Consider the following 27233-nt stretch of genomic DNA (forward strand, 5'->3'; position numbering starts at 1 on the left):
AATATATGAGATTCTTATCTACAAAGTGTATCCTAAAGAATGAATGTCCACTTATGTTTCCATCACATATTTCCAGTGGGCCCATCTTTTACTTCAAGATATTGTTTAGAAAATGTTTCTACACCTGTGACAAAGGCTTCAGCGTAAATCTAATTTTTCAAATAATTACTTCATTTCAATGAAAACACTTGTTTTTTGTAGCTAAATTTAATGATGACAATTCAAAGATTAAATGTACTTGTCATACTATTCTTCAACTTCAGTAGATTTCATGTTTTGAGCAATTGTGATTTGTTTTTCTTGAATGAAAATTCAAAATCAATGATTTATAGAACATTCATATTTATTCATCAGACATTTGAGGATCCGATAGAAAATGTCTTTCAATCATGAACACAAACGCTAAATCCGAAATTTTTTTTAGAAAAAGATAAGATTGTATAGAAAACATATGATAAAATCAAAGGTGGGGAAGGATAAAGTTTGTTGTTTACACAAAGCAACAAAGCTGTGAAATTAAGCATCGCCGAAGCTTAGTGGCTTAAAGGCGATGAAACTGATGCACTGGGCTTGACGGTTGTTGTCGAATCCGATGATCCTAATGAAGGCGTTGGGGTACTCCTTCTTGCACTCTTGAACTTCCTTCAACACTTGAGATGAGTCAGTGCATCCAAACAAAGGAAGCTTCCACATTGTCCAGTATCGGCCACCATAGTATCCAGGGATGTTTCCGTGCTCACGGTACACAAAGGTATGCTACAAAAAAAAATAATACAAACCATAAATAGAGACTCCTTAATTTCATTTTCTACAACACAAATCTGCATATGATATCTAAGCACAGTTTGAGATGGTTACAAGATTCATATGGTGATTATCTATAACATAGTATCATTTACAAGATCTATCTATTCCAGATATATATAAACAGTTCTTTCAAATTTTCTTACCTCCAACTCGAATTCTATACATGGTGTCCATTTGTTGCGGATAAGGTAGTCAACTTCCTTGGCTATTTCAACATCGGTAAGGTCAGGAAGATAAGAGAGAGTCTCAAACTTCTTCTTGCCAACAGGAGGTCACACCTGTTTATTACCAATCAACAAAAGAATATTAGTTTTGAATAATTCATAATTGAAAACCATCAATTTATTTTGGGTATAAGAAATATGTATGACCTTCATGCAGTTAACTCTTCCGCCGTTGCTTGTGATGGAAGTGATTTTGGTTTTGGCCTTGCATGTCACTGGGAAAGCAGCAGAGGACTTAAGTCCAATGAATGGTGCGACCATTGTTGCATGAGACGGAGAAGAGGCTATTGTAGCGGAAGAGAGCATAACGGAAGACATATCCCCTTTTCTATTTGTTATTTACTATGTGAGTTAGGTGTGGGTATAGTGCTTTGGTCGTCTATATATAATGGTATCAACAATGGAAACAAGCCGCGGAGTGATCAGAGGGTTGAAAATACATGAGATTAGTAGAATAGGATTTAGACCGTTTGATTTTGAGTGGATATGTGTGAATTTTAATTGCATGGTAACAACCACAAATGCTATGGAAAGGTGGTGATATCTTTATCGGTTTGAACCACTAAAATGATGTCACGTGGATGATAGTTCCATGAGTCTTATCTTTATCTATGAGTGAAATGTGTGATGGTGGTGCTACTCATTTTATTTCGTGATGGGTTTGACCCATCCCATAAGGGGAAACAAATAATAATACTTTATGTTTTATATATTTTCTCCCTGTTTTTATCTTGAATTTTCTTTAAAATGATATGATATGGTGAGGCCCAAATTGAAACTCATATTGGGTTTCAAAATTTTTAAAGAATACTCAGACTCAAATTGATAACCTGAAAATATGTAATTTGAATAATTGATGTGAAAGTCAATTTATTAAAAAATATCGATTTATTAATTTGGAAAATTTCAAATTACTTTTCATCACAAGTTATCTCTCCTTTCTTCAATAATATTTTATTTTAGATTGAATTTTACTTTGTTCCAAATGGCGGACAACTTGCATCATGTAAGTGAAAATCTGAATCTTGGAGTCGAAGATGAACCAATAGCCTTGTCGTGTGTAATAAATTGGTCTGGTGAAATTAATTTTCACTTATATAAAGATACTAGATTTAGAAATCAACATTTCATGGCGATAATAATCACTTTGTTTCGGATGTTGGGCTTAATGGGTATCATCACTGGTTGAATAATTGAAAAATCAAAATTCTAACTTTTTTTACCTTGAGAGGATGTGATGGAACCAAGGCGTTTAATGATTGTATGTTGATAATTTATATATGGGTTCAGAATATGGATAACCTTTCACTTAACACAATACCATTATTGGTGAAAATTTGGGGGATACCAGATCAAATTCTCAAATACTCCTTCTCAATTTTAATCCCATATACTCCTTTCTGTAAATTTAATTTAACATTTTCATTTTTATTTAATTTAAAAAGACCCATAACCTTTATTGATTTTAAATATTTACTAATTATACCATCTTCTTTAGCCTAATTTAATCATTTCCTCTCATCCACGTAATTCATTCTACGCTTCTCTCATTCTTTTTCTTTTTCAAGTTCTTCTTTTTTCACCTCTCTTTGTCATTGATTCTTCTTAGAGAGTAGGCCTGGGCATAAAATCAGGAACCCGAAATCCGAACCGAACCCGAACCGAAAAAACCCGATTCGTTATCTGACCCGAAACGTAAAAATACCCGAATGGGTCTTGTAGGGTGGTACAAAAAATACCCGAACCAGAAGTGTTATTAACCAAACCCGAACGGGTAACCCGAAAAATCCGAAATTAATAGTCAATATAAATATTTTGAAATATATATAAGTATTCCAATTATTAAATTCAATATTTGTGGTAATATTATATATAATAATAAATATTAAAATTCTAATAAATGCTTTAAGTACACAATTAGTTATAAATAAGTATTTTATAATTTGCTCATTGAAATAAAAAGTCTACTCTCTATAAGGCAATACATATTTTTTTACAAATGATGTTTGTTTTCATGCTTGATTTAACATTTTATTGTTATTTTATCAATTTTATACGTGATAGATTAATTTTTATTTAATTTAGATATTTTTCTTTATGTTTTACTTCAAAATTTTGTTTTTAACTTTGGTTATATCCGAACCGATATAACCTGAATCCGTACGACATATGATTACTTTATGAGTTTTATGATGCAATACAATTTTGAACCGAACCCGAAGTGTTATTATCCAAACCCGACCCGTACTAATAAAATTTTAGTATGGGACCTATAAGCGTAAACCCGAAAATCCGAAAACCCGAAAAACCCGACCCGATTGCTAACGGATACCCGAACGCCCAGGCCTACCAGAGAGTGAGGTTTAGATTTTATTTTCTTCTTTTTATTCTTCGTCTTTTACAATTTTGGAATGGGATTTTTGGAAATTTTCTCCATGTTTCTTCTTTTTAGATATTTTCATTTTTTTTTTTTTTTTGCATTCGGTTTTCCTCTCTTTCCATTCGATTTCACAATATGGATAACCTTTCACTTTTAACACAGGGGGATACCAGATCAAATTCTCAAATACTCCTTCTCAATTTTAATCCCATATACTCCTTTCTGTAAATTTAATTTAATATTTTTATTTTTATTTAATTTAAAAAGACCCATAACCCTTATTGATTTTAAATATTTACTAATTATACCATCTTCTTTAGCCTAATTTAATCATTTCCTCTCATGCACATAATTCATTCTATGCTTCTCTCATTCTTTTTCTTTTTCAAGTTCTTCTTTTTTTCACCTCTCTACGTCATTGATTCTCCCCAGAGAGTGAGGTTTAGATTTTCTTTTCTTCTTCTTATTCTTCGTCTTTTACAATTTTTGAATGGGATTTTTGGAAATTTTCTCCATGTTTCTTCTTTTTAGATATTTTCTTATTTTTTGTTTTTTTTTTCATTCGGTTTCCCTCTCTTTCCATTCGATTTCATAGATTTAGAAAGAAAATATGAACTATAAAAAAGTTAAACTACAAACCCAGAAAAAACAGTAACACCAAGTTATACAACAGCTCGAGTATAACTTGGTAAAAGTGTATAGTTTTGTATAACTAGAACTTAGTTATACTAAGTTGGCCATTGTTGAATGGTACAACTTGGTATAATTAGAGTTCTAGTTATACGAAGTTTCGAACAATTGTACAATTTGGTATAACTATAAGCTAGTTAAACCGAGTTTTACCCTCACCTATTGAAATCTAAATTTTGAATTTTAATTTTTAATTGGGGGGGGGGGGGGGGGGGGGGGGACATAGGCACTAAAATTGAAATCTATTAATTCATTAAGAGCAGAGAGTATTTGAAATTAAATAAGAGTATGATAGATTAAATTTTCTTCATCAAGAGCTTTTGAGATTTTGGTCTGGGAATACCACTCTAATTCCTAAGCGCTAGCGTCATCAATCACATAAGTGACAAACATGAAAAATTACTAGAAGTATATTTCAATATAGAAGCACATTGACCTTTCCATTTTTTAGGAACAAGTTTTTTTTTTTTTTTTTTTTTTTTTGAAACAAGTTAAACTGGAATGTCTATCTCTTTTTACGGCTCAGAAAAAAATCCAATTCATAATGAAATGAATACTTTATTGAAGTTTATATACAAAAGGCTACATGGATTTTTTGATGAAAGCGACATGCTTACTCATGATAACGGAGATTGCATCAACAATCAGTCTGCCGCCCAACATAATGATGGGAATTGTGATAATTCAACAGTAACGGATGGGCTAACCTGATAAATCATGAACTGGAAGCACCGATAGATGGGAAACATGAGAACAATAAACTGGAACCAGTTTAAGAATACATCAATAATAATGCCAAGATTAGAGAAGAGCTTCAGAGCTTGATCTTTATTGATGTACGTGGGGTGTTTATATATACCCAATTACAAGATAAGGACAATTATAGAATATACTCTAAACATATCTAAACAAATGTTTATCCTCAAGGATTCTAGTATATCGTATCGCTAATACTCCCTCTCAAGGTGGAGCGTGAAGATCTCGAACGCCCAGCTTGCAAAGTAGTTGTCGAAATTGTTGATGTCCAAGTGCCTTTGTAAGAATATCTGCCAGTTGAGCAGTGGTATGAACATAGCGAGGATCAAGAAAACCAGCTTTAATAGCATTGCGAACAAGATGACAATCAATCTCAACATGTTTAGTTCGTTCGTGGAAAACTGGGTTTGCTGCGATATGAAGAGCAGCTTTATTGTCGCAATAGAAAGGTATGGGACGTCGCTGAGAGACACCCAACGTCTGGAGCAGTGGTGCGATCCATTTCAGTTCACTGTAGGCATCGGACATTGCGCGATATTCTGCCTCAGCGGACAAACGCGAGACAATCTTCTGTTTCTTCGTCTTCCAAGAAATGAGAGATTGTCCAATCATAACGATGTAACCAGTGAGAGACTTTCTTGTAAGTGGACAAGCTGCCCAATCCGAATCACAGAATGCAGTCAGTGACAAGTCTGATTTTGAACTGAGAAACACACACACCTTGGCCCAAAGTTCCCTTCAGATAACGCACTACACGAAGTGCTGCCTCCCAATGACGTCGGCGAGGTGTATGCATAAACTGAGCTAGAATGTGTACGGCGTAGCTTAGCTCAGGTCGTGTAATGACCAAGTAAACAAGGCGACCAACAAGTCTGTGATATTTTTCTGGATCAGAGTAGAGCTCGCCGTTTGCAGTTGCTAAGCCATGATTTTGCTCAAGTGGTGTTACAGCCGGCTTAGATCCTGTCAAACCACATTCTGAAATAATATCTAAAGCATATTTCCTTTGACATAGGTAGATACCTGAGTCATTCCTTGAGATCTCCAAGCCCAAAAAATATTTGAGAAGACCCAAGTCTGTCATGTGAAAACATTTACTTAGATAAGCTTTGAACTTTGTGATAAGCTCAGAGTTGTTCCCGCCAATTACCAAGTTGTCTACGTATACTAAGCAATATAGCGTAGAAACATTTCTCGTATAGGAGAATAAGGAATAATCTGATACACTCTGCACGAAACCGAACTCAAGAAGTGCCATAGATAGTTTTGCAAACCAGCAACTCGGAGATTGCTTCAAGCCGTAGATAGACATGTGAAGTCTGCATACCTGATTAGGATCGTCGGTTTCATACCCAGGAGGTAGCTTCATGTATACCTCTTCTTCAAGATCGCCATGTAAGAACGCGTTCTGAACATCCATTTGATGGAGCTCCCAATTGCGAGCAGAAGCTACTCCAAGAAAAATTTGAAATGTTGCCATCTTAATCACAGGCGCAAATGTCTCCTTATAATCCATGCCCTCTTTCTGTCGATTGCCACAAGCTACTAAGCGTGACTTGTGTCGTCGGACAGTCCCATCAGGGTTGTATTTGATACAATACACCCACATACTGGCAATTGCACGCTTCCCTTTAGGCAAAGTAGTAACAGTCCATGTGTGATTGTCCTGCAAGGCACCGTGTTCACTGTCCATCGAGTCGCACCAGACATCAATTTCTGCTGCTTCTTTGTAAGATCGAGGCTCAACATTAACCGTAACCGAAGCAAGGAAAGTTTGTTGAGCTGGAGAAAAACGATGGTCAGACAAGAAATCAGTTAAGGGATAAGTACACTTACTTGAGGACTGTTGGTGTGAAGGAGGAGAAGCGTGAATGGGGTCAATGGGGTCTTTCTTGAACTGAGCCGAGTAAGTAACATATGGCTTTAACAAGACCGAAGGAATCTTAGTACGTCTACCATGACCTAGATCAGTATCAGATTGTGATGGAACTGGGTCCGGTGATTGTGAAGGAGCTGAGTCAGATGTAACAGGTAAGACCTCTGCTGAAGTATTACTAGCTCCCCCTGTCTGTGATACTTCCATAGTCTGAGATTTACTTGAATTGTGATCGTCAAACAAGGCAGGATGAAGATCCATCTTTAGAGCAGGTGGAGAAACAGAGTCAGATGATGTTTCAAACGGAAAAACTTCTTCCTGGAAGTGAACGTCTCTTGACACGAACTTCTTTTGAGTGTCCAAGTCGAGAACTATCCAGCCTTTTTTTTCAAATTCATAACCGAGAGACAAACACTTGATGCCCTTTTCAAGAAACTTGTCCTTATCACGAATAACACGCCGAGCATAACAGAGAGAGCCAAAGACACGCAGATTGTCATAACTCGGGATTGAACCATATAACAATTCGTAACGTGTTTTTCCTTTGAGAATGACAGAGGGTGTGCGGTTAATAAGATAGGTAGCAGCCATTATTGCTTCTCCCCAAAAACGAATTGGTAAGTGTGCTTGAAAGAGCAAAGATCTAGCTACATTAAGGATGTGGCGATGCTTGCGTTCCACTCGACCGTTTTGTTGTGGTGTAGCTACACAAGACGTCTGATGGATAATCCCTTTTTCAGCAAAGTAGGAGCGCATACAAGTGAATTATGTGCCGTTATCTGTTCGTATGATTTTGACTTGTTTCTGAAATTGGCGTTCGACAAATGCGAAGAACCGTTTTAAGGAGTTTGAAACCGCAGATTTTTCAAGAAGAAGAAAAGTCCAGACAGCCCTGGAGTGATCATCTACAATCGTCAGGAAGTAATAGGAACCGCAAGATGCAGGAGTTCTATAAGGCCCCCAGAGATCACAATGTATCAAAGTAAAAAATCTCATCTGCTTTATTAATACTTGTAGAAAAGGTTTCACGTGTTTGCTTTGCCCTTAAACAAACATCACAAACTGACTCTAAAACACCATGTTCACGTGAATGAACATTAACACCAGAAACACCAGATAAAAACGAAAGCACTTTAGACGACGGGTGACCTAACCGGCGATGCCATAAACCTCGCTTCTGCAACTGAACAGCATTACCAGCGTGAATGTCAACTGCCCCCTTGTAGTGATAGACCTCATTACGCTCCTCACCCGCACCAATCAAAGACCTCAAAGCTAGGTCCTCTATCACATAAAACTTTCTTGTAAATATAACGCAACTGGCAATATCTCTTAATAATTGAGCAACTGAGATGAGTGTTATGGTAAGATCAGAAGTGTAGAACACATTATGCAAAACAAGTTTGCCTCCAAAATTCATCGTTCCATGGCTAGTAGCCCAAGTAACGCCTCCATTAGGTAAGCCAATAGGACATGGAGCAATTTTAATCATATTGGTTAACAGAGTAATATCACCAGTCATGTGGTGCGATGCGCCGGAGTCAAAAATAATATCATAACGACTTTGTCTCCCAAGAAGTACTAGTTGATCTTTCTTACCAGATCCTTTTGCGGAAGCACCAGACTTTTGGGTAGCCAAGAATTGAGTTAAAGATTGTCATTGTTCCAGCGTAAAGTTTGGTACTCCTGGTGAAGTTACGTTTGATGTGTCTGCTACCTGCATCGTATTGGTGCGAAAACCTGAGCCTCGTCCTCTACCACGATTTGAGTTGTCGAAGCCATGTCCTCTGCCTCCACCACGAGCTTTTCCTTTGTTATTGTCAACCCAACAATCAGGATAGCCGTGAAGCTGAAAACAGCTTGCCACCTCATGTCCAGATTTTCCACAATGAGTGCACTTCATGTTTTTGTTGTTGACACGAACTGCTGCTGCCGTAGGTGTGGAAACCGCAGCTGAAAGGCCAACTGGTGGACTCTGTTCTTCTTTAGAGCGAGTTGCATTGAGATGTCGTTCCTCCTGAACGATCTGAGAGTACACCATATCCAGATTAAGATCATCAACACGACTGAGAACATTACAACGAGAGGTACCAAAACGAGTACTGTCAAGTCCCATGAGAAATTGATGAACTCGAATCTTCTCACAGTGCTGCTCATATTTTATCATAGCAGCGCATGTGCTGGTGCGACAACAACATTCAAAACCAGCATCAAAATCAGCTAAATCATCCCAAAGAACTTTGAGATGACCAAAGTAGTGCTCCACAGTTTGTCCTTCCTGCTTGCAAGCAACAAGATCCGATCGTAGCTGATGATCACGAGTACCATCGCTCACCGAGAAACGTCTTTTAAGACTACCCCACATTAGTTTGGCATTTTGAACAAGAGACACTGATGATCTCAAACGAGGTTCAATACTGCTGTAAATCCAGCCGATTATCATGGAATTTACCATGTCCCACTTTTCTGCATCAACAGAATCCTTGGATGGTTGAGGAATAGAACCATCTAGAAAACCAATCTTCCTTTTAGCACGAAGCGAATTCAACATCAGCTTCGACCATCGCTCATAGTTCTCGCCATTGAGAAGGATCGGAGCTTGCATCTGACTTGTGTTGTCAGACGGGTGCAAGTAATAAGGAGAGGTCATCGACTTCTCTGTAACAGATTGTTCGGTAGCCGAACTGGTAATATTCATGATAGAGAATGAAAATCTAAAAAAAAAAATTTGAGAAATGAGAAATGAGAAATTTAAAGTATTTGTGGCTCTGATACCCTGCCAAGATTAGAGAAGAGCTTCAGAGCTTGATCTTTATTGATGTACGTGGGGTGTTTATATATACCCAATTACAAGATAAGGAAAATTATAGAATATACTCTAAACATATCTAAACAAATGTTTATCCTCAAGGATTCTAGTATATCGTATCGCTAATATATCAAAGACTCTCCATACTAAAAGAAAGAAACCTGGAACTGTTATAAATCATTAAGTGGATTGCCCATAACCAAGACCAAGACAAGGCCCAGCCGTGGCCAATGGAGGAGAGAGAGTCGGCGGCCAAGTCCTAGCCAACCTAGGATAAGGATGTTTTCCTTTTCTCCGTTTTAGTAGTTTTCCTATTTCCAGTTGTATTAGGTTTTGGATAATTTCCTTTTTACTTATCTTGTAATCCTTATATAAAGGAACCTCTATTGATCATTAATAAACACAGACAATTTCTCCATTCTTTTACAACACGTTATCAGCACGATAGACTCCAAAACCCTGAGACAAAATCGAAACCTATAAACCCTAAAACCTAAGCCGGCGGCGACGATCCTAGACGAACTCCGACCAAGCTCAACTCCGATCAAGCTCAGCTTCAGACGTTCCCTGTCCGTGATCAACATCCTCAGCCTCAGCTCAATTTGCATCCAGTTTCAGATCACGAGCCCATCCAGACGCAACCTCATCCGCGATAAGCAACCGCTCGCGATCGTCCTCGGCACCGCGACCCGATAGGAGCCATCCCGCGTCTGTTCGTCTCAGCTCGTCTCTGATCTTTGGTGGTCCGGTTCAGATCTACAAAAACAAAGGTACAAACAAAATCTGAGAACATAATGATCAAACCTAAAACCCCCAAATCCATTATTATGGAATCCCATGTTCTTGATCAAAACCCTAAAACATATAAATCTAAAATCGACAATCTCATAACTAGTAATAGAAATCGATTCCTTAGAACATATTGATTGCTGTTATTGATTGTTCCTGATCAGAATTTAAGAAACCCTAAACCTAAAAGATTGAATCCGATTTTAAATTGATTGAGTGTTTAATGATCTGAGGTTTTAGGATTGATAGATTGATTGAATAATCTAAATCGAATTTAAATCCTAAAGGCCTTGAAACGTTGAAATCATATTAATTAAACCGGCAGCCTATATTGTTTAAATTGAAACCCTAAATATATAAATTGAATCCAATAGAAATCGAATTTCTAAGATTGTTTGCATTACATCTAAATCTGAATTGAATTGCATTCGTCTTGTTTAAATCGACCAGCATATAGAACATACGAATTCGAATTTGATTTCATTAATAAAAGTATATGGCCGTGTGGACTTAATCTTTCTATCACATGTAGAATCATAAACTAGGATTGTTCGCACCATGGTCAAGTAGATTTCATATAGCCGATCCTATTGTTTTGATTATATGGCCGCATAAGGCATGCTTGTAGCCGATTTCTTTTGAATGTCTTATGGTCGAATGATCACATTGTGAATCTGAATTTTAAATGACAATGTGATCCAGATGTCGAAAATCTCAAATCTTGACTATGCAGCCCTTAATCTCTCTAGAGATAACTATTTACAGTGGGCGCTAGATACAAAGATCAACCTGAGGTCAAAGGGACTCGGTGATACTATCATCGAGGGAAACAATGAGAATGATAAAAACAGATACATGGCGATTAGTATTATACGCCATCACCTCATTGAAGGTTTAAAGGATCAGTACCTGACAATGGAAAATCCACTAGACTTTTGGACCGCTTTACAGCGTAGATATGATCACCAGAAAACGGTGCTACTTCCAAAGGCTAGATATGAGTGGAAGAATCTCAGATTCATGGACTATAAGTCCGTGGATGAATACAATTATGTATTATTCAAAATAGTTTCAATGATGAGACTGTGTGGTGAAGAAGTAACCGAGAAAGAGTTACTTGATAAGACCTTGTCTACATTCCATTCAACGAATGTGTTGCTGCAGCAGCAGTATAGAGAGAGAGAGGATTCGCCACATATACTGATCTGATCTCGTGCCTACTTCTGGCCGAGGCTAATAATGAACTCCTGATGAAAAACAGTGAGATGAGACCTCCAGGTTCAGCACCATTACCAGAAGCTCACAAAGCTGAACATGAAAAGAAAGATCCCAAAGAAAGCAACCACGTCTATAATGAGAGCAGAACACACGGCAGAGGCCGTGGTGGGTACAAGGGACGTGGTGGCCGTGACAATAACTCATATGGCCGTGGATATGGAAACCACAATAACCGTGGTCATGGTTCCAGCTATGGCCGTGGAAGAGCCAATTTTGGCCGTGTTCGAGGCGGTATATCCAAACCGTCTCACTCGACCAAATCTGTTTGTCACAGGTGCGGGATGAGTAACCATTGGGCCAAGAACTGCAGAACCCCTAAACATCTATGTGAACTCTATCAGGAGAGTCTTAAGAACAAGAACTCAGAAGCTCATATGGTTCACGACAATGGGTATGATGCTGATGATGATTTCGACCATGAAAAGGATGATCTAATGGATCATGAGACATCAGATTGTCTTAAAGACTAATTCGACTTTTATTTGATTGTTCTATGATTGCTTTGGTGTTTTTTTTTATTTTTGATTGTTTGAATTTATAATATGAAAGCTTTAAAGTTTTATAAAGTCTCTGAGATTATAAATCTTCTTATATATATAGAAATGAATGATGAAATGAGTATACTTGTGGTGGATAGTGGCTCAAGTCACACAATTCTTAGAGACAAAAGATATTTCGTCAATCTCATAATGCAAAGTGCAAACATACACACTATTGCGGGTGTGGCCGGCCTGATTGAAGGTCACGGCCAGGCCTATATATTAATGCCTAAAGGCACTCGTCTAGAGATTAAAAATGTCTTATATTCCCTCAGCTCTAAAAGGAGCCTATTGAGTTTCAAGGATATAAGATTGAATGGTTTCCACCTTGAAACATGGGAAGAAGGAAATAAAGAATTCCTTAACATATTTTTGATCACCCAAGGCAATAGGACGGTCCTAGAGACTGTACTCGCAATAGCTACTGGTCTATACTATGCAAAGATCAGTATGATCGAGGCTAATGCCTGCGAAAATTTCACTCTATGGCATAACCGGCTTGGCCATCCCGGTACTAGTATGATGCGAAAACTGATAATGAATTCACAAGGGCACACATTCAAAGGAGTTGTCCCAAATAATCTCACATGTGCAGCATGTACACAAGGGAAACTCATAACTAGGCCTTCACCAGCCAAAGTAAATAAGGAAATCATAAATTTTCTGGAAAGGATTCAGGGAGATATATGTGGACCAATACACCCACCTAGTGGGACGTTTCGGTATTTCATGGTCCTGATTGATGCATCGACCAGATGGTCGCATGTTTGCCTATTATCCACATGAAATTTGGCATTTGCACGCCTGCTTGCTCAGATCATAAGACTGAGAGCACATTTTCCAGATTTTCCTTTAAAGACTATACGTCTAGACAATGCTGGTGAGTTCACGTCCCAGACGTTTAATGAGTACTGTATGTCCATGGCGGTAAGTGTGGAACACTCTGTGGCACATGTACATATACAGAACGGCTTGGCCGAATCTTTTATTAAACGCATACAGCTGATAGCCCGACCATTACTCATGAGGTCTAAACTTCTGGTATCAGCGTGGGGACATGCAGTATTACATGCAGCAGAACTGATTCGTATCAGGCCATCTAGTGAGCATAGATATTCGCCATCCCAGTTACTCACGGGTCATGAGCCAGACGTGTCCCACATCAAAACATTTGAATGTGCCGTTTACGTTCCAATTGCTCCACCACAGAGAACTAAAATGGGACCACAAAGGAGGATGGAAATATACGTTGGATATGACTCCCCAACCATTATAAAGTATCTTGAGCCAACAACCGGTGATTTGTTTAAGGCTAGATACGCAGACTCACACTTTGATGAGTCCACATATCCGACCTTAGGGGGAGATAACAGCCGGTTGAGCAAAGAAATAGAATGGTCTCGACCATCAATATCTTGGCAAGATCCTCGGACTAAAGAATGTGATATGGAAGTCCAAAAGATAATACATCTTCAAAAGCTAGCTAATCAATTGCCAGATTCATTTGCTGACCCGAATAGAGTGACTAAGTCATACATAACGGCTTGTAATGCACCTATAAGAATAGAAGTCCATAAGGGACAAGGTCAAGTGGCTACAGAGTCAAACCAACGTCTAAAACGTGGTAGACCTATTGGTTCCAAAGATAAACAGCCTCGGAAGTCCAAGAGAGGTGCCAGACCCGAGAGCATTAAGGAAACCGTTCATGACATTGATGGACCGGCCGAGCCGACCAGAGCGGTCCAGCCGTGTGGGCCGGCCACACCAAATGAACTGGCCGTTCCATATAATGAGGTTCGGGACGCTGAACTTCATGGAATGCTAGGTCTGGATAATCAAGAGATCTCTATCAATTATATAATGTCTGGAACGAAATGGAACAGAAAAGATATCGATGTCGATGATATATTTGCATATAAAGTAGCACTTGAGATCATGGAAATAGATGAGGATCTAGAACCCACGTCCATATATGAATGCATGCAAAGATCAGATTGGATCAAACGGAAAGAATCTATAAACGTGGAGTTAGAATCATTAAAGAAAAGAGGCGTTTTTGGCCCTATAACCGTGACACCAAGAGATGTCAAACCAGTGGGATAAAAATAGGTCTTTGTGAAGAAAAGAAATGAGAAAGGAGAAGTAGTGAGATATAAAGCACGGCTTGTTGCACAAGGATTCTCACAGAGACCGTGAATAGATTATGAGGAGACGTACTCCCCTGTGGTGGATGCAACTACATTACGATTTCTAATCAGTCTGGCTAAAAGAAAAGCTTGATTTACGCCTAATGGATGTAGTGACTGCATACCTGTACGGTCCACTGGATAATGAAATCTATATGAGAGTTCCAGAGGGTGTTGAGCTCAAAGATAAGAGATGTTCTCGAGAACAGCATTGTATTAAGCTGAATAAAGCCTTGTACGGTTTGAAACAATCAGGTCGAATGTGGTACAATAGATTATCAGAGTACCTAGTGAAAGAAGGTTATAAGAACGATCCAATAAGTCCTTGTATTTTTATAAAGAAATTCGACAACAAGGGCTTTGTAATCATGTCGGTTTATGTGGACGACCTGAACATTATAGGAACCTCTGGAGAGATTTCCCAAACAGTCGAATGTCTAAAGAAAGAATTCGAAATGAAAGACTTAGGAAAAACTAAGTTCTGTTTGGGACTGCAACTTGAGTATGTAAACAATGGAATCCTTGTGCATCAGTTGGCATATACAGAAAAGATACTCAAGAAGTTTAATATGGACCAGGCTCATCCGTTGTCGAGTCCTATGGTCGTGAGGTCCTTAGACCTAGAGAAGGATCTGTTTGGACCAAAGAAACCGGACGAGGAAGTGTTTGGGCCGGAAGTGCCTTACTTAAGTGCCATTGGAGCTTTAATGTACTTGGCTAGCCACACTAGACCAGACATTTGTTTTGCCGTGAATCTATTATCAAGATTTAGCTCTTGTCCAACTCAAAGGCACTGGAATGGAATAAAACACCTGTTTAGATATCTGCAAGGAACAAAAGATCTCGGATTGTTCTATACCGACCGGCCAGGAGAGAATTTGGTCGGATATGCAGATGTTGGGTACTTATCTTGCCCACATAATGCTAGATCTCAAACAGGATATGTGTTTATATACGGTGGGGCTGCAGTATGTTGTCCACAAAACAATCCTTAGTGGCCACATCCTCTAATCATGCCGAGATCATAGCAATGTATGAAGCAAGCCATGAGCTTGTGTGGTTGAGGAACATGACCGGCCACGTCCGTGTAGAGAGTGGTTTGGCCGTGGGACAAGAAGAGCCAACGATCATCTATGAGGACAATGCAGTTTGCATAGCTCAGCTCAAAGATGGATACATCAAGGGAGATAGAACGAAGCATATCTTACCCAAATTCTTCTTCACCCACGATCTACAGAAGGCAAAAGAAGTTCAAGTTCGGTCCAGTGATAATTCAGCCGATCTTTTCACCAAGTCTCTGCCAACCTCAACGTTCAAGAAACTTGTTCATCAAATAGGAATGTGCCAGCTGAAGGATCTTCAGTGATGCATTCATCAGGGAGAGTTTCATGCGTTGTACTCTTTTTCCTATCTACGGTTTCCATTTTTCCCACGTTGGGTTTTTGGTTTTCCTAGAAGGTTTTAATGAGGCAACATCGTGCATGATACAAACCCATAACCAAGACCAAGACAAGGCCCAGCCGTGGCCAATGGAGGAGAGAGAGTCGGCGGCCAAGTCCTAGCCGACCTAGGATAAGAATGTTTTCCTTTTCTATGTTTTAATAGTTTTCCTATTTCCAGTTGTATTAGGTTTTAGATAATTTCTTTTTTACTTATCTTGTAATCTTCATATAAAGGAAACAACAATCTATTACACAATTACTAAAAAAAATTATGAAGTATTACAGTTTTATTGAAGAGAAAATTGTTAAATAATAAACGATTATCCATATAACGATAATGTTTACCCCTTAGCGTTTCACTTTTTTCTTAAATCGGTAAGTTATAAGGACAATAATTATCCATATAAACAGTCTTTCATTTCACTTGTAATTAGGCATGTTAATATGGGGTAAAATTACCCGGCCCGGCCCGGCCCAGCCCAACCCACAGAAAATCCAGATCATTTTAAACTCAATCCACAAAAAAAAAAAAAAACATTAAACTTGTCAATAATACCTAGAAAAAATCCTATAAGGTATGGATTTTACCTATTGGTACCCAAATTACCATTTAAATATTTTAAATAATTTATGTAATATTTCATTCTTTTTTTGTATTTTTAATATTGTGCTTTTACCTAGAAAACTAAACTGCATGGTTTTGGCGGAAAACACAATTTCCAGTTTTGATAGGAAAATTCGTTTTTGTTGTTTTAGCAGAAAAAAATAGATTTCATAGTTTTGTTGAAAAAACATGTTTTGTAATTTTGGTGAAAAAAATCGTTTTTACTATTTTGGCTGGAAAACAAAACTTTTGATGTTCAAGCGAAAAAATTTTTTTTAAAAGTTTTGGCGCAAAACTTGTTTTATAGTTCTAGGGAAAATTCATTTTTGCGAATTTAGTAACACACCAATATCATTAGAGCATCTCCAACCCACTCTATATTTTACTCCAATATGGAGCGAGAAATGGAGCAATGGAAAAAAACATTACTCTATAAATGGAGTAATGTTTTATGTTTTGTTCATTACTCTGTTTTGTAGTAAAATATGAAATAGAGTTGGAGAAGCTCTTGGACTTTAGGGTAGTCACATCCCTGCCCACACACCTAGGCCGGCTATGCAAATCTCTTTGCTGCCTTGGGAGTTGGGACAACATACATTTTCTCCTGAGACCATTGCCTTACTTTTAATATCAGAAGGAACCACTCAACAAAAAAGTAGAACAATATAATCTCAGTTTCATCAATACAAGGAGTAGGCAGAACGTTGAACATGAAAAGTTGGAGATAATATACTCACCTTTTAAATTGAAGATGTCTAGAAAAACAAAAGGATATACTTGTGTAACAGGAAAAAAAAACAGCCTCAAAATTTTGTTCGTAGAAGTTTTTTTTTGGGTAAAATGTTAAATTTATACCATTTTTGAGATTTAAATATTGCGTACAACTTATTTGGAAATAAAATAAAGAAAAGGAAAGAAGAAACAAATACAACCAAACTCAAGCGCGTACAGTCCTCAAGGAGGTTGAGTACACGAGAAGTAGAACTGCAGCATCGAGGGCGAATTGTCTGAAGTTGGAAAGGAGATGAGGCGATCACGTAGGAGATGGTCCAACGCACGACTGAGACCCGCAGCTGATGTAGATGTGGAGGTGAAGATCCTGGAATTTATTTCCCGCCAAATCAAGTAGATGGCTGACTGGAGAATTAACTTGATCACCGGGACTTTTGTTCGGTCGAGACGGCGCTGATTAATCAGACCTGCTGACGAGTGCAGATCCAAGGGTGTTGCAGAAAGGATTTGTTGAGCAAAGTGCTTCCATAAGCTGGAAGAGAACTCACACTAAAAGAAGAGGTGGTGGTGTGTTTCCACCCCGGAAGAGCAAAGAACACAATCATCTGGAACATTGAGGCCCCATCTTCTCAAGCGATCACGAGTTGGTAGTCTACGTAGCATAGCCATCCAAGTAACAAATGCATTGCTAGGTATATTTCCTTGAACCAGATCACCTTAGGCCAGAAGACTGTAGGTGATTTCTTCCTTATGATTTCCCAAGTAGTCTTTGAGGAAAAGAGAGGACCAAAGCTTCCATCAGCCTTGGGCCATAAGTACTGATCATCACCCCTATGAGGCGACAGGGGAGAGACTGTTGTCAACACTATTTGAAGCGTCTCAGCAGCAGGAGATCTCGCCGAAGGAAGGTGCCATGCTCCATGGTTTGTAGATTCAGAAACTGTTGCGCACTTCCTGAGACGTAACATTCTGGGTCCACCTTCACCAAGTACGGCGATCAGAGGGCCTAGAAGTGTCCAGGTAACAAACCAAAAAGAGGAGGATGTACCATTATTCACCAAACACCTCATAAAATCATTTAGCATAGGTTTCAACTGTATCATGTTTCTCACGGTAGGAGATAGCCTTGCAGAGTCCTGTGTTAGCCAAAAACCTTTCCTGCCGAAGACATTTGATGTCAACCAAGCAACCCAAAGAGCCTGAGTTGGAGAAGAAGTTCTATGCTCGTTTGAGACTGAATATAAGCTGAAAGTCCTCCAGTAGTCTTATTCTCACACCACCTTCGGATTTGGGTCTGCATATATCTATCCAAGCAACACGAGCCCCAGCAGCGGAGGTAGTTTTATTCTTCCAAAGAAATGCTGAACATAATGAGTCGATCTTTTCATAGAAAGCCTTAGGAAGAACAAAGACAGAACTCCAGAAATTAACCATTCCATATATTACCGATGCCACCATTCTGATTTTACCAGCAAATGAAAGATATTTGACTGTCCAGGAGTGTAGTTTCCATGTTATCTTATCAATGAACGGTTGAAGAGTTTCCATTGTGATCCTGGAAGGATTCAGAGGAAACCCGAGGTAGCGCATAGGAAAAGTGCCTCTAGAGAAGCCCGCGAGATCAGCTAGGACCTGAGCTGAGATATCATCATATCCTCCAAAGAAAATCTAAGACTTTTGTGGGTTCATACTCAAGCCACTCATCCTTTTAAACTTTTCCATAACATAACATATGCCTCGAAGAGACCAGTGAGAGCCTTTGGAAAAGATGAGTAGGTCATCCGCAAATAACAGGTGTGTGACCTTCGGATTTGAGCATTTCGGGTGAGGTCGAATTCTACCACTGTCTGCAGCTTTGACCAGGAGGTGTGAGAGAGCTTCCATGACAAATAAGAAGAGGTAAGGAGAGAGAGGATCTCCCTGCCTTAAACCTTTCTTTCCCGGGAACAATCCCGCAAGCTCTCTATTGATCGCTATAGAGAACCTCAGAGATGAAATGCACTCATTGATCCAGCATCGGAATATAGGAGGAAAGTTTTGTGCCTCAAGTAGTTTCAATACAAAGTCCCATGAGACAGTGTCGAATGCCTTCTTTATGTCCACCTTAAGCATTGAACTCTTCTAACAACTTGCTTTACCATAGTCTCTGATCAACTCGGATGAAAGCAAAACATTTTCTCCTAAACTCCTTCCCTTGAGGAAAGCAGACTGAGAGGGACTGATGCTGTCTTTTAGGACTTCTTTCAGCCGGTTGGAGATTATCTTGGATATGATCTTGTAAATGAGATTGCAGCAGCTTGTCGGCCGGAAGCCACTAAGTTTACATGCTTCAGGGACTTTAGGAATCAAGGCTATAGCAGTGTTGTTTATGTCCTTGAGTACTCTTGCGTTGGTGAAAAATTCACTTACAGCAGCTATGACATCTGAACCGACTATGCTCCGTGAAGACTTGAAGAACTCTACTGAGAAACCATCTGGCCCCGGGCTTTTACTTAGAAGCATATTGAAGACTGTCTTTGTGATCTCATCAGCAGTCATCGGTCGACTCAAAAAAGTACACTGATCTTCTGAGCACCTGAGTGTGAGTAGATTCTGGTGCTCAGAGACAGAGCATGGAGATTCGGCCGCATCAGTGTGTCCCAAGATATTCTCAAACTAAGCTGTAGAGTGCGCCTTAATTTCCTCCATTGACCCAATGAATATGTCATCGGCATCTCTCAGAAAGTGAATATGATTACAAGCTGCATGTTGCACCACTGTATTATGGTAGAATGCAGTGTCTCGATCTCCCAAGTGATGTCATTTCACCCAAGATTTATGTCTGTAAAAATTTTCCTCATCTTTAAGTAACATTTTCCATTTCCTCCTTTCCTCATGCTCGAGGCGTGCAGTATCTGTATCAGGGTTAGACAATAGTTGGCGTTGAAGAGTATTTACCATTGCTGCTTGCGTGATACCACTGAAATGTGATTTGTTAAGCTCCCGAAGAGGTCGCTTCAGCAGCTTAAACTGATAAGTACCTCGTATACTGACACAGCCCCAAGCTTGTTGAACTGTCTCCAGGAACTTAGGGTGATCAACAAGGTGGTCAAAGAACTTTGAACGGTTTGACTACACGCAGGCGCAGTTGTTAGTAGAAGTTCATAGTCACTTCTCTCCATTACTTTTGTTGTGAGATAGAGATCTAGTATTTGATTGGCAACACAGATACGGACAAACCAACTCTTTATGCCTCATCCTCAAGAAACAATTTTTCCGGACATGCCGCAAAGACCATAAATTTCACAATGTTAATGTACAGACCTGACATGCAAACAACATCAGCAGAGACTCCAAAGTACTTATAAGAGTTAGGGATACAATCAGTAAATAGTCCAGTATCATCAGTGAAACTAATGTGGGATAGATTAATTTTGCGACACATATTTATAATTTGGATAGGAAGTTATTCACAATCACATACAAATAAGAGATAGAAAACATCTTTGTCGGCCACTCTAGATCTCAAGAAAAAACCATTCAATTTACCATTAATTGAGGCCCAGAAAGCAGTTGTATCAATACACCGCATAATCTATGTTACAGAGATCTGGAGCGTAGAGAATAGATTCAACGAATGGTCACTGAACAGTATTAAAAACTTTGGAAATGTCCAACTTAATTGTTGTCTTCGAGAAAACCATGCTCTTATGTAGTTTTTGACCAATGTTTTAGCGAGTAAAATATTCCCAAAAAAGTTTTATCTTGGACAATGTACATTATTGAAGCTTAATAGCCTCCGATTGAGTCTCCTTGAGTCTCGTACCAATGAATCAAAATGATCTTGTAAATTATACTACAGTACACTATGAGCCTGATGTTGATGCTCCTTGGTAAATAATCCATAGAGGGAAAACGGTTAGATAGTTGTAATAAAGTCTCTTTCTATTACCTTGCGCCAAATGTGATTATTAGTTTCGTTATTTTTTTAATAAAGAGATATTAAGCTGTCTAATTTGGATATCGGTTCGGTTTTAGGTTATTTTTTTGTTTTTAATCTCCTAAAATATAACTATCATTTTAAATCAATAGTTATTTGGTTTGTTCGGTTAAAATATTTGATGTTTTTGGTTTTTTTTTTGTGATAATAAAAAATTACTATTATTTGTTTGTTTTCATGTTATGAATCTTAGATAGTCGTGATGTCGAATCAATGGTTTTATATTATAGTTTCTAAACAGATAATAGTTAAAAAAAAAATTATTAAGACAAATCATTTTGTTACAATTTGGTCGACAATGAAAGAAGTATTAAGAAAAAAAATATTTTAACTTCCAAAAAAAATAGATATTTCAGTTGTGGTATAAGGTGCTCACGTCAATGTGCACATGTATGTGTATGTAAAATATATAAAGATGGTTGATAAATATATAAAGATACTGTTAATTAATATTAAACGACATTTTTTTCAAAATAATACATGAAAAATAAAAATCTTAAAATAAAATTATTTAAAAACAGAAATATTGTAAAATTTATATAAACTATAATATATAACTTATATATAATTCTTTAAATATATGTATATATATATATACATATAACAGATCAAATTGGATATTTGTTCCTATAAATATTGATATTTGTGATTTATTTTTTTTACGGATATTGCATTTTAGTATTTGATTTGCTTCGTAGAGTAACGGATATCCGGATTTTTCGGTTCGAATCAAAATGGATAACGAATCGAATCAAAATTTATGAATAATTTTTTCATCTCTATTCGTAAACAGTAAAATTAACGTAATGAAGAACCATGCATGTGAGTTTTATATTAAAAAAACGTAAAGTACATAGCGTGAACATATTTATGTAGAGTTTGGCTGAGAAACTCTCGACATGTGACATGTGTTCATTTTAGTGCGAACGCATTTATTACAATGATTCTACACGTGACATATGTCCAGTTTAGTGTAAACGCATTTATTACTATCCTTCTTCTTCAATATATAAGGGATTAGCGAGTTGCATCTTATCTGGTACAACAATAATTTATTATGTTTTATCTCTTCATCCGGTCCAGAGAAAAAATGATATATTTAAAGGTGGGCATGAATCAAATATTAATTTTTTTGGAGATATTCGTGATCTGATATGTTTCGTTCGATTAATTAATTATCCGATTTGATTTGATCCACAACTATTCGGATATTCCGTGTCTCGGATATCCGGAATTTTTTTATTTTTAACTGGATATCCGATTCGACCCGTAAAAATAAAATTAAAAATAAAAAAATCTAAAATAATAAAAAGAATATTTTATTTTAAAATAAAAAGTTGGATACTTTCCAAATTTCGAATAACTAATATAATAAATTTAGTAATACAAATACTGTAAAATGTAAATAAAATAAAATATTTATATAATTTATATATATATAATTATTTAAATGTATATGTATATATGCATATAACGGATCGGATCGGATTTCCATACCTAAAAATATTAGTAGTTGTGATTTGGTTAGTTTCTTACGGATATTGATTATCAGTATTTGTTTTGTTTCGCAAAGTTACATATATCCGGATTTTTTGGTTCAAATTAAAATAGATAACGAATCGAATCAAAATTTACGAATATTTTATGGAGTCCTGTGTATACTATGTGAAGTCACGATACCAGTTGTAAACTCCAAACGTAGAGTTAAAAAGGGTTCGAATTTGTTTTTAGAAAAACAAACAAGAAATTTTTACCCTCAGAGACACATTTTGTGTTATCAATTTCACTCAAAGACACATTGTGCTACAACACACTTTCTCATGCTCTCTTTACTAATATAACCCTCAACTAAAGACATGTTTATTTAGTTTGTAAAACCCACCCAATCCAACCAGACCAATCTAGTTAACCAAAAACATCTTGCTTCCTTTTCTTTTACTTTTTACAACCCACAACTACTTTTACTTTTTCCCTTTTCACATTTTTGATTTATCTTCTTCAACCCTAGATGAACCCTAACCTCATGCTCCGGCGTCTTCTCCTCGATCCAGAAAGATGATCTGAAATTGAATTCAAATCAGACCTCCCCCAACCCTTCTCTCTTCGATTTTCTGATTCTCCTCTCCGAATCCCCCTCTCTGTTTCACCATATCATCGTTTCGCCTTCTGCTTGTCGCCCCAGAAGTTCTTTAGCGTTCCGGTCCAAATCAAACCTCCCCAAACCCTTGTCTCTTTGAATTCCTGTCTCTCCTCTCCGGATTTGCATCTCTGTTTCACCATATCATCGTCTCAGAAGTTCTTGAGATTTTTACGTTTCTCAGCCCAGAAAAGCTTCATACTTGCGGTGCGAGCGTTTCATACATGTCACACTAACCACACCCACTTAACCACAACAACACTTTCACGACATACACACCCTAAACAAACAGGTCCACAACAAAACACAACCCACAATATTGTTATGCTAACCACGTCCATCCTAACATTGGCCTCAAAGTAGCCCCTACATTCAAATGACTAGCACCTACCACAACCAAATCATGTCGTCCACGCAAAACAAAGCTTAAGCAAACCATCTACAACCACAGCCCTGTCATCCATGACACTTCACCCACCTACCACAACCAAAACCATAATCATGTCGTCCACGCAAAACAAAGCTTAAGCAAACCAAAACATCTACAACCACAACCTTGGCCTCAAAGTAGCACCTACCACAACCATAATCATGTCGTCCACGCAACCATAATCATGTCGTCCACGCAAAACAAAGCTTAAGCAAACCAAAACATCTACAACCACAACCCTATCATCCATGACACTTCACCCACCTAATCTCAAACCCCTGGCCTCAAAGTAGCACCCCTGACCTCAAAGTAGCACCTACCACAAGCATAATCATGTCGTCCACGCAAAAACAAAGCTTAAGCAAACCAAAACATCTACAACCACAACTCTGTCATCCATGACACTTCACCCACCTAATCTCAAACCCTTTGCCTCAACCACAATCATCCAACCACAACCATGTCCTTCAACCATAACCCTGTCATCCAACCACAACCTTGTCATCCATGACACTTCATCCATGACACTTCACCCACATAACCCCTGGCTTCAAAGTAGCACCTACCACAACCATAATCATATCGTCCACGCAAAACAAAGCTTAAGCAAACCAAAACATCTACAACCACAACCCTGTCATCCATGACACTTCACCCACCTAATCTCAAACCCAGAGCAAAGAGTTGTCGAAGAAGACGCATTTATTACGGTAGCTATTAATTACAAGCCAAAACAATAAGGCTTTTCTGAACCATTAGATCGTTTTAAAAAAAATGATCTGACGTACAGGATAGAAACACTCAAACCAAGACAACTGCTTTTACTTTTTTCCTTGTTTCATTTATTCCAACGAGATTTGTGATCTGGTTTGGTTCCTTAAAGGGAACATGCTCTTCCCATTCACGCTTGTTTATAAGCCAAGGGCTTTTTGGGCAGCAACAAAAACACCTGTTCCAACTTTGTGTGTTATAACCACAAAGTGTCTTTAAGAGTGAACAAAAGACACAATGTGTCTCTCAGCGTAAACAACTCAACAAACAATTGATCACAAATTTATCCTAATTTTTGTCTTATGAAAAAGAAAGAGAAAAATCCATTAATTGGTTTAGCCCACAGTCCCGAAAACGGTGGAAAAACGCAAAAACAAACAATTGATCACAAATTTGTCTTATTTTTTGTCCTATAAAAAAGAAAGAGAAAAATCCATTAATTGGTTTAGCCCACAGTCCCGAAAACGGTGGAAAAACGCTATCCCCTGGATTTGAAACTTTGAATACCTTATTGTTGATTTTTATTATTGACTTCCTCCTAATATCATGGAAGTGATTGGAATACAGAAGTGGTTTTGTCCGCATTTTATAATCAAACCATGACATATTTATATACGAGCGGTCATATGGATGCCCAACCCTACTTTTACATTAACTCTTTTTGGCCCCTTTCATTTATTTATTTATTTTTCCAGTGTATTATTCCTTTTGGACGTTTTTGCATGGCACATCACCTATCTCTCCTCCATTTGTCGTTCTTCTTTCAGTTCAATGTATTATCAACAAGAGTTCACTACCTTTGTATTTTAGACATTCATGGCTTGTTTTCTAGCTCGACTTTTTTTATCTATATTTGGATTTTTCTAGCTTGAGTTTTGATAGAGTTGGGAAGAAAGAAATTGATACACAAATTAAAGTAGAGTTAACGTTGGAATTTGTATCAGATAAACCTCCATGTTCCACATACATTTATTAGTGTATATATGATTATTTTGATTAGCATACGACGACAAAAAAAAATTCGTATGTTCATATTTTGTATGCAACTGTTTTTCAAATTATTACCTATGCATAATGCTCTTTTTTTTTTGAACTATGCATAATGCATCTTTCTTTTATTGATTCTGCATATATGATTATTTTTTAGTGTATATTTTTTTTAGCAAAAAAAAAATATGATTACTTTGATTAGCATACGACGACAAAAAAAAATTCGTAAATTCGAATGTATGTTCATTCGTATGTTCATGTTTTTCAAATTATTACCTATGCATAATGCATCTTTCTTTTATTGAAAGAATCAAATCATCTCTTCCGTCTGTCGATCACACTTTCATAGCAACATGATAATTTGGTTTATCGATTAAGGTTATCCATACAGTCTGTTTAAGCATGTAACACCATCTCCAATGTACTCCACTACTTTTTCTTAAAATGGAAAAATTCTATAATAGAAATAAATTTGTTTTCAATGTGTTCCTCTATTCTTTCTCTAAAAAATATTTTTGATATATTCTTTTTAAATTTTACAAATAATACTTTTTATTTGTCAAAATTAAAAATTAATCTAACTTATTTTAAAATTTAATAAAATTATAATATTACTTAAACTAAATATTTCTCTTGAAACTATTATGTAAATAAAAATTATAATTCTATTTATATAAAAAGTGTATCTCATTATTAAAGTAAAAAGGTTAAAAGATTATTTTGTAAAGAAATTTTATTCTTTCTCTAAGTATAAAAGTGAAAATAGAAATCTTTTATTTTAGAAGAATAAATAAAAGTAGATTGGAATAATTTTTTTCTGCTATAACATTTAAATTCAAAAATATCTATGGGTTAGAGATGCTCTAAATATTGTACCGCACATATATCATTTACTCTTTTCAACATGAATAGGAATTATTATCTTATTAATCTTACAATGTTTAATCATTTTGAATTAAAATTTATTATAAGGTTTATAGAGTACCTCTAGATAATTTAAGACGACCATAAATTTTTAAGTAAACTTTACTACGAAAGTCACTGCGTTAACTCCAGCGTAGTTTTACAGACGTCGAAGGTCTTTTTTTCCTCTCTTCTTTTCTATTTGCTTCGTCTGGGCGTTATTTTAAATAAAACAATTTTAATATCGTTAGACATCACTATATTCTTAATATGATATTATTTTAGTTTTCATTTATATAATTTTTTATTTGATATCAAACCAAATTCATCTAGTAATTTTTATAACCAAAATATCTTCATATTAACTTTCTATATTGGGTTACAAAATGCTTATCTAAAATTCTTATAAAGATTAATTTTCGGGTATTATATAAGCATGCTTTACATAACAAAGATATAAAATATAAATATCACCAACTAGTAGTCATCGAAAAAAAATAATATAAATTTTTGCTATTTATTTACAAACACATATTCGAGATAGTAATTTATTTGGTGTACATCTCTAATTGTTTGAGACTTTTCATTTAATTTTTAAAGATCTTATATCGACGAATTCTTCAGTCAATTGTTTGTTATTTTAAAACAATATTTATATGATCTCAGACATAAACTTGATTAAGTTTTCATTGTAAAGTTCAGCTATTTCAACTTTTTTTTAAATAGGTACATGCCAATAATATCAAAAAAATATTCATTAATTTTTGATATATAGTTGTGCTGATTTTGAGGTTTCTTGAGAGACGTTGACGAAGACGACGGCGTTGCTTAGATTATACTTATTTTGTTTGTCACATGATTTATCAACAGTATAATAGTGAATCATGGGAAGGACGGCCAATTAACAAGGG

The 27233-nt window shown here is 36.9% G+C and overlaps 1 protein-coding gene and 1 pseudogene across 1 annotated transcript; one reads left to right on the forward strand and one right to left on the reverse strand.

Annotated features, from left to right (window-relative positions):
- Positions 1 to 305: 305 nt before the first annotated feature.
- Positions 306 to 2842, reverse strand: LOC106379346 (annotated as a pseudogene).
- An 8754-nt stretch (positions 2843 to 11596) lies between these two features.
- LOC106377953 lies at positions 11597 to 12079 on the forward strand. The gene has a single exon (XM_013818166.1). The coding sequence runs from the start codon at positions 11597 to 11599 to the stop codon at positions 12077 to 12079; it is 483 nt and encodes a 160-aa protein (XP_013673620.1).
- Positions 12080 to 27233: the final 15154 nt, after the last annotated feature.

Source organism: Brassica napus, chromosome C2, assembly GCF_020379485.1.
Source record: "Brassica napus cultivar Da-Ae chromosome C2, Da-Ae, whole genome shotgun sequence".
NCBI lineage: Eukaryota > Viridiplantae > Streptophyta > Magnoliopsida > Brassicales > Brassicaceae > Brassica > Brassica napus.

What these genes read in the sequence shown, in the direction of transcription:
- LOC106377953 (XM_013818166.1), top strand. Translation starts at nt 11,597, where the DNA reads ATGAGACCTCCAGGTTCAGCACCATTACCAGAAGCTCACAAAGCTGAA.